General features: G+C 36.9%; 1 protein-coding gene and 1 non-coding gene across 2 annotated transcripts in view; one reads left to right on the forward strand and one right to left on the reverse strand.

Moving 5' to 3' along the window:
- Positions 1-402: 402 nt before the first annotated feature.
- Positions 403-474, reverse strand: trnap-ugg (transfer RNA proline (anticodon UGG)). The gene has a single exon. It is a non-coding gene; the product is annotated as a tRNA-Pro (tRNA).
- Positions 475-824: 350 nt separating this feature from the next.
- Positions 825-8,953, forward strand: part of LOC106525451 (STAM-binding protein-like A) — an 11,147-nt gene continuing 3,018 nt past the window's right edge. Inside the window, exons 1-6 of the mRNA XM_014019706.1 lie at positions 825-966; positions 6,974-7,198; positions 7,270-7,345; positions 7,420-7,515; positions 7,596-7,980; positions 8,167-8,291. Of these exons, the coding sequence (XP_013875160.1) occupies positions 6,996-7,198; positions 7,270-7,345; positions 7,420-7,515; positions 7,596-7,980; positions 8,167-8,291 (885 nt within the window). The 5' untranslated portion in view covers positions 825-966; positions 6,974-6,995. The remainder of the gene's footprint in view (positions 967-6,973; positions 7,199-7,269; positions 7,346-7,419; positions 7,516-7,595; positions 7,981-8,166; positions 8,292-8,953) is intronic.

Here is an 8,953-nt window from a genome sequence, read left to right on the forward strand (position 1 = left end):
TGACTAAAATATTTTGAACTTTTCGAAGCATTTTGTCATTATTTATTAGTTTTGAGTGAACGGGTTTGTAGAAATTTGAAAAGTTAAAAACACTCCAGGTCTTACTTTTTTCCTTGTTGACATATTAGACCAGAAAGATGTCTCTAATTTCATAATTCTCTCTAAGTGAAATTAGTCATTAAAAACTGCTGTTATAGTTAAATAAAAAATAAGATTAAGATTAAAATCTTAGTCTTATTTTAGCTTTAGGTAAAAAATATAAACTGTGATTCTGTTTGTCAATAAATATTTTAAGCCTTTAATAAATTTTTCCTGTATTTTAAAACTTTTGACTAGGCTGCTGTTTGTTATTTTCCCTCTGTTCTCTAAAAACAGTTGGTCTAATTTGATGTTGTCAAAAATGGGCTCGTCCGGGATTTGAACCCGGGACCTCTCGCACCCAAAGCGAGAATCATACCCCTAGACCAACGAGCCGCTGCAGAACGGAAAGATGTGTCTTCTGTTATCGGTTATAGAGTCGTTCATGGTTATTTATGGTTTTTTGATTAATTGATTGAATGTTAGCAGTTTAACACAGACATCTCTTCCCAGGGAGCAGTGAGTGCAGCTGCTCTTCGTTTTAGAGCTAGGTTTCGATAGCAGACAAGTTCAAACTGCGCATGCGCGAAGTACAATATTTATTAGCTTGGTAAATTAAAATTTTTTTATTCAAAATTAGTAAAAGCAATAATCATTACAACAATGAAAATGGAATACAAAGTGTATTTTATAAAAGTAAAATTCTTCCTCCGCCGACGAGATGAATCGTCACGCGCCAGGCGGAAGTTGATTTGATTGCGGAAGTGAGCGGATGTTGTTGTGTTTGTAGCTTTAGCGATCTTCCTTTAAGACTCTGTTCATCAATGGGCTGCGCGTTTTAACGTATGTAGGCTTTTGGGGGGAGCTTCATTTTCTCAACTTGACCAGGTAAGAGTGATAAAAATATCAATGTTGTGGTTAACCTTTAGCCGAGTTACCGTTGTGCTAAGTTAGCCACGGCTAACTGCCCAATGTCGATCAGAAACATGGAACTCTTCAGGAAAACAGAGCTCGTGAAGCGTTAAAACTTTATCATATAAAACATGTCGGTTAGGTAGCAGGTTCATAAAGGAGGTGAATAAACAACAGTCAGGTAAAAATAAACCTTTTCGTTTTGTGTTTGGAGTTGGGATAACAAATCACTAAACTTGTGTTGAGATGACACTGACTGGTTTTGATGCTAACTTAAACTTCTGAGAAGATTTGAGATATAAAAAGTACAGAAACCTCTGAAATAGTTTGATTTTAAACTACATTATGTGGGTGATCCTTTTATGCGGCAACATTTTGGCGTCAGGACTTTAAAAAAAGAGTAATGTTTTAAGTTTTAAGTGTTTTGTTACATCACTGACATGTTTAACAATAATAAATGAGTAATGGTCAAAGCTCAGGGCTGGATAAAGTAATAATTGCAGGTATTTATTTTTCACCATTGTCTCTAAATTTGTTCCACCCTGTTAGGAACATTTACATATAGACCACACATTTGTAAATATTAATAAATAATAACCTTTTCTTAAAAAGAATATGTCCCTTTTACTATATACCGGTATGTTTTATTCTTAAAATTGTAACATATCATGTAGTTACGAATCATTTATGTCAGTGTTAGAGCTAAACATACGATTATTTTTATAGTCGATTAATCATCGATTATTTATTCGATTAGTCGACTAATCAGATCATACGTTAATTGAATATAAAACGTAGTTTATCGCACCAGAATGCAGCTGTTATTATATAACCATCGTTAGATTTTAGCTATATGCTAACTAAAAATAATATCTGTGGAAGGTAAATTCTGCTCTGCAGATATTATACAGGTTTCTCTTTCATTTTCTTHAAATGATCCCACACTTTGAGCTTCATTGCTGCGTAGCCATTACCACTACTGCGCATGTGTGTCAACGACAGAAAGGCAGATGTGGCAGTGGAAGGTGTCAAAGCAGTTTGGAGAGAAAAACAAAGTAAAGAACAAAAAAAATGATTAATCGATTATTAAATTAGTCATAGATTATTTTAATAATTGATTAGTCGTCGATTATTCGACTAATCGTGGCAGCCCTAGTCAGTATTGTAAAAAAAAAAATTTTTTTTTACACATTATAACTGACAGCATATAAAATACTGGTGATTTCAAAAACTTTTACATATATGTGCATTTAATTGTCTTCAGTTCCCATCATGGCACAGACAGATTCACTGTACTTAATGTTTCTGCGATAATTTTTAATAAAAACACATTTTCAAACAGGGTGGAATGGAACATAACAGGTTGGAAAATCAATGTTTACGATTTTAAAATATGGTGATTTTTACAAAAACCTTTAACCACATCCAGCAGGATTAACTGTGGATGTAAGAGGAAGCTGTCTAAAACCAGGTGTTTTGATTACTTTTACCTATGATAACTTTTCAGCCTAATTTCCACCCTGTTGTGTCCTCGTTCCACACTGTTTGGTTCATAATCCTAACAGGGTGGAATTTTTTAGCTAATCTAGTTGTAGCTCTTTATGTGCTCAACATTTAGTTAGCTAACCTTTAACAGAATATCAAACCTTTAATGAATAAATCTAATATGTTGTTTTTTTAATTCTACTGAATAAACATTTCCCACAATTTATCTCAACAGGGTGGAACTTTAAGGTTGACTCATTCAGGTTTAATATATTTAAGATAAAAAAAGTAAGGAGAGAGTGACAGATGAAACTTATCTTGTTTTTAACGGATGAATTCCCTCAAAAACCAGTTGATGTCACTTGTTGTAAATGGTTTTTATGGAGTTGTAGTGTTTTTGAGGACAAAAAGGAAACATTCTAACAGGGTGGAAAGTTACTACTGGGACATGTATCATGTGAAGAAAATATCAAATAAAAATAGTTTCAACAGTTTCAGTTTCATAATAAAATAAGGTTTAGTCCAGTCTATCAAAGTATTGAAGAAACTTTTTTTAATTAAATTTTTTGTTTAAACTTCTTGAGGAAATCTAGTACACTGCACAATGAAAAGAAATCAACCATGTGTGTCACCAAAAAGGTGTGTAAAGTACAAAATAATATTTTTAATGCATTTAATTTATATTTGAATGATGGCAAACATCTAAATGTATAATTAAAATACTTTATTGTAAATATTTGGCACATTTTAGGACAAATCAGGGTGAGAGAAACATGCAGACATGAGATGTTGCCCCAAAAAAAAGAATCACCCTTAAAACAACTCCTGTTTATTAATAAACTACATGTGGAGGAAGAAGTGCCGACCTTTAAAATCAACGTTATTAGAGACTGAAATCAGCTGACCTGCAACACAAATGATCAATAAATGTTATTAAATCAGCAGGAAAGAGTTGTTCTGTGAGAATACAGAGTCCACACTGACAGCCGAACGACTGCTGAAACTGAGGGGAGCAGAACAGGAGCTAAAAGTTGACAAACACAACTATAACAAGCAAGATGCAAGGTAAAAGCTATAATTAGCAATGCAATAGCTAAAGCCTAAAGGTAGCAAAATCATAGCTAAATTTAACAAAACACTGACTTAAACCTAAAACTATCTAGCTAGAAGCTAAAAGTATCTAACCTGACTAGAAGCTAAAATCAAAAGTTTAAAATATTTAGCTAGAAGCTAAATGGGTAGAAATTAAAAGCAGCGAGCAAAAAGTTAAAAGTATCTAGCTTTAAAAAAATTATCTAGATAGGAGCTAAAAACATCTAACTGAAAGGTAAAGGTATCTAGCTAGAAGATGAAAGTATTTATCTAGAAGCTAAAATTAGCTAAAAATTAGCTACTAATTTCAGCTAGTAGCTAGCTGGAAGCTAAAGGTATCTAGCTTGAAAAAATAATCTAGATAGAAGCTAAAAATATTTAACTGTAAGCTAAAGGTATCTAGCTAGAATTTGAAAGTATTTAAATAGAAGCTAAAAGAAGCTAAATATTAAAAGTAGCTAGCTGGACACTAAAGTTATCTAACTAGAAATTGAAAGTATTTAGCTAGAAGCTAAAAGTAGCTATAAATTAAAAGTAACCAGCTGGAATTTGATAGTATTTATCTAGAAGCTAAAAGTAGCTAAAAATTAGCTACTAATTTCAACTAGTAGCTAGCTGGAAGCTAAAGGTATCTAGCCAAATGTGTCTACATAAAATCTAAAAGTCCCTGACTAGAAGCTAAAATCAAAAGCTGAAAGTATTTAGCTAGAAGCTAAACAGATAGAAATTAAAAGTAGCGAGCTAGAAGCTAAAGGTATCTAGCTGGATGCTAACAGTATCTACCTAGAAGGTAGCTAGAAGCCGAAAGCATCAAACTAAAAGCAAAGGAAAACTAGCCAACAGCTAAAAGTAGCATAGAAAGGTAAACCAGAGCCAGTAGCTGAAGCAGATTTCAAGAGAAAAAATGTTTTTGAAGGAATTAAGTATTAATAAATGTATTTTTGTGTTTCATATTTTTTTGTTAATCTATAAATTTTAATATTTTGAAAACTGAAAGGTAAAAAAACAAAATGTCACAGCAGCTACCTCCTGAATGAGCTGAATATTTGAATATTTGAACAGCTAAAATAGCTGAATTGGTTAGATTGCAGAAAACATCTTAACAATAAATAAAACGCCATGGAAACAGGAGTGTTGGTTGTTTTATTTGTGGTTTATATTTTATTTCTCCCTCTTGGTTTATTATTAATTCAAAGTCTCACACAGTCTGCAGAGATTCTAGAGGCTGAAACACTTGATGTGTCTTTAAAAAAACAAGAAATGCTTTAAATGTCGCAGTGGCTGGAATCTCCTCCAGTCCTGTTTGACCGCCACGCCCTGTGGACTGAAGTGTCCTTCAGCTGAGGACGCCTGACCGCGAGTCATCAGGCTGACGAAACGTCTTCACATCGTCTCAGGTGGCCTTAGCTCCGCTCTGAGCGTGAAGCTCGACTAAATACGGGGTTTTTCTGACTTTGGTGAAACCTGTTTTGATCCATATTAATATTTGTTGTTTATAAAACACATCAAAACAATAATAATCTGATTTTCACACTGTTTAGCTTTGATACACAAACAAGTATGAATGTGACGTTCTTGGAGTTTTTTATGAGGTAATACTTTGCAGTAAAGATTCCAGTGTTTTGTGTTTGTGTTTGTGTTTGTGTTTGTCAGTGAGTCAGGATGACGAAGTGCTAAAAACAAATGACTCTTGTTGGAAAAAAAAAACCTTAAAGATAAAATCAGATCATAAGTTTTAAACAAAGCTTTAGTTAAAAATTCTTGCAAGAAAAGAGGACTGTCTGTACATCAGAGACAGTATTGTATCAGTACAAGTACATAACAAAACGACAGAATTTAATTAAAAAATGCTCGAAAGTATTTGTGAACTTTGAGTCTTTTAGTAAAGAGCCGTGCAAAAAAATTATTGTCAGAAAAACAGTCAGATTACTATTTGTCACTTCGTCATGACTGCTATTAGTGACTTATTTAAATCATAGCAGTGCAGAGAGCTAATGCTAATACTAACATGAAGCTAATGCTAAGCTAACACTCCATATTTCCAGGCACCATCTAGGGTTGAGGGAAATCATGTATGTCATAAGTCATCAGAAAAACTGTAACAGATTAATATGCTACAATGACTGATTTAGGTCCTTGCATCATGGAGTTGAGGCTAAAGTTAGCACGGAGCTAATGCTAAGCTAACACTAACATCTCATATTTGTATGTATCAGCTACGGCTGGGCAAAATCATATTGTGTGCCAAAAGAATTGTCACAGTTATTATTTGGCACTTTTCAAATGCTACAATTACAGATTTATTTGTTAGTGCATCATGGAGCTAAGGCTAAAGCTAACACGGAGCTAACACAGAGCTAATGCTAAGCTAACACTAACACTTCATATTTCTAGGTTTCAGCTAGGGCTGGGCAAAATCATATTGTGTTCCAAAAGAATTGTCATGATTAATATTTGGCATTTAGTCATAACTGTGATTTGTGACATATATAAGTCATTGCTGCATTGAGCTAAGGCTAATATGGAGTTAATACAGAGCTAATGCTAAGCTAATATTTCGTAATTCCAGGTACGAGCTAGGGTTGAGCAAAATCATGTTGTGTGTAAACAGATCATCAGAAAAACTGTCACAGATTAATATTTGGCATTTTGCGAATGCTACAATTACTGATTTATCTAGGTCATTGCATCATGGAGCTAAGGCTAAAGCTAACACGGAGCTAATGCTAACACTAACACTTCATATTTCTAAGAATCAGCTAGGGCTGGGCAAAATCATATTGTGTTCCAAAAGATTTGTCACGATTAATATTTGGCATTTAGTCATGACTGTGATTTGTGACATATATAAGTCATTGCTGCATTGTGCTAAGGCTAATGTTAATGTGTAGCTAATACAGAGCTAATGCTAAGCTAAAATTTCATAATTCCAGGTACCAGCTAGAGTTGGGAAAATTCATATTGCGTAAAATTTATAGTCAGAAAAAATATCACTGATTTTAATATTTGGTGCTTTTCAAATGCTGCAATTACAGATTTATCTAGGTTAGTGCGTCATGGAGCCAAGGCTAAAGCTAACATGGAGCTAATGCAGAGCTAATGCTAAGCTTATAATCCATAATCCATGGAACCAGCTAGGGTTGAGCAAAATCATATTGTGTGTAAACAAATCACCAGAAAAACTGTCCCTGATTAAAATTAGGCATTTTGCAAATGCTGCAATTGCTAATTTCTGTAAGTGTGTCATGGAGCTACGGCTAAAGCTAACACAGAGCTAATGCTAAGCTAACATTAACCTCACATTATATCTTGATAAATCTTTTCACCCATATTGCTCGACCTTATTTCAGTATAAATCATTTAAACCCGTGTTATCTCGTTAACCATTTTGCCCGTTTTCTTCCAGTCCGTCAGGTTGATCCGCTGCGATGGCCGATCACGCCGACGTCAGCCTGCCCCCAGAGGAGCGGGTCCGCGCTCTGACCAAGAAGGGCAGCTCGGTGGAGGTGAACGACGACGTGCCGCCGCGGCGCTACTTCCGCTCGGGCATGGAGATGATCCGCATGGCGAACATCTACACGGAGGAGGGCAACATCGAGCACGCCTTCGTTCTTTACAACAAATACATCACGTCAGTTTTCTGCGCTCACTTTGAATGTTTCAAAACCCATGAAATATTAAAGTTATTTTTATTTCTTTAAGGCTCTTTATTGAAAAACTTCCAAAGCATCGGGACTACAAGACTGCAAACATTCCTGAGAAGAAGGACACAATAAAGGTGCACAACAGCGTTTTTTATTTCTTTAATAAAGCTTTACATCAACGCCTAAACTCAGTCTGACTCCTCCACAGAAACTCAAAGATGTTGCATTTCCTCAAGCAGAGATTCTCAAAAAAGCTCTTTTGAAGAGATTTGAACAGGAATACGCAGACTATCTCGTCAAAAAGGTAAATGAAAATTTAAATTGTTTACGTAAAAATCCTAAAAAACGTTACGAGTAAAGAGTTGTTCTTGTGTGGGTGCTCAGAAAGTGGAGGAGGAGGCCTCGGCGCTGGAGCGGTCCAGGCGCCGCGCTCTGGACGCGGAGCGGGAGCGCGTGGCGGAGATGCAGCGGCGGCAGCGGGAGCAGGAGCAGTTCAGTGCCTTCGAGGAGATGATCCGCCGCCAGGAGCTGGAGAAGGAGAGGCAGCGGGTTCTCCTGGAGTTCGCCACGCCCTCCGCCCCCGCCCCGGACACGCCCCTCCTCCCGGGCATCCAGGGCCCGCCGCTGGTGTCCCCCTCCCCGCCGCAGAGCCCGGGGGACGTGTCCGGCAGCAACAACCACCAGCAGTCTCGGCCCTCTGGGAACACCGCCCCCCCGACTTTTGACCGCTCGCTCAAACCGGGCTCTCTGGTCAGCCCCGGGAACAACAGTGAGTTTGCTTTAAAGGCTTCCTACACAAAGCTAAAACCAGCTAAAAGCTAAAATAAGCTGCTCAAATATACGAACTTTACGAACAGAAATCTGAGAAAGATTGTGTGGAGCCCGTACTTAACTTCCTGTTTCAGATTCAGCCATGTCTCGGCGCTCTGGTTCATTTCTTCGTGTTTTTCTGCAGATTCGATGGTGGACGCCCTGCGGCAGCTGGCTGTTCCTGTCGAGCTGTGCCGAAGCTTTCTGCGGCTGGCCGAGGCCAACACCAGCAGAGCCATAGAAACCTGCGGCATCCTATGTGGAAAGCTGGTAAGACCCTGACATATTTTAAATTATGACACAACAGCCTGTCATACATTGTTTATTATATGATACAATGGCCTGCCATACTTCAACAATTACTGGATACAACGGTCTGCTATACTTGAACAATTATATGATACAACGGTCTGCTATACTTGAACAATTATATGATAGAACGGCCTGCCATACTTCAATAATTTTATGATACAGCGGCCTGCCATACTTCAACAATTACTGGATACAACAGCCTGCTATACTTGAATAATTATATGATACAAAGGCCTGCCATACTTGAACAACTGCCAGATACAACAGCCTGCCATACTTCAACAAGTATTGGATACAACAGCCTGCAATACTTCAGTAATTATATGATACAACAGCCTGCCGTACTTGAAAAATTACTGGATACAACGGTCTGCTATACTTGAATAATTATATGATACAACAGCCTGCCATACTTGAACAACTGCCAGATACAACCGCCTGCTATACTTCAATAATTATTGGATATAACAGCCTGCCATACTTGAACAACTGCCAGATACAACCGCCTGCTATACTTCAATAATTATTGGATATAACAGCCTGCCATACTTCAACAAGTATTGGATACAACAGCCTGCTATACTTCAATAATTATTGGATATAACAGCCTGCCATAGTTC

Source organism: Austrofundulus limnaeus, unplaced genomic scaffold, assembly GCF_001266775.1.
Source record: "Austrofundulus limnaeus strain Quisiro unplaced genomic scaffold, Austrofundulus_limnaeus-1.0 Scaffold226, whole genome shotgun sequence".
NCBI classification, from domain to species: domain Eukaryota; kingdom Metazoa; phylum Chordata; class Actinopteri; order Cyprinodontiformes; family Rivulidae; genus Austrofundulus; species Austrofundulus limnaeus.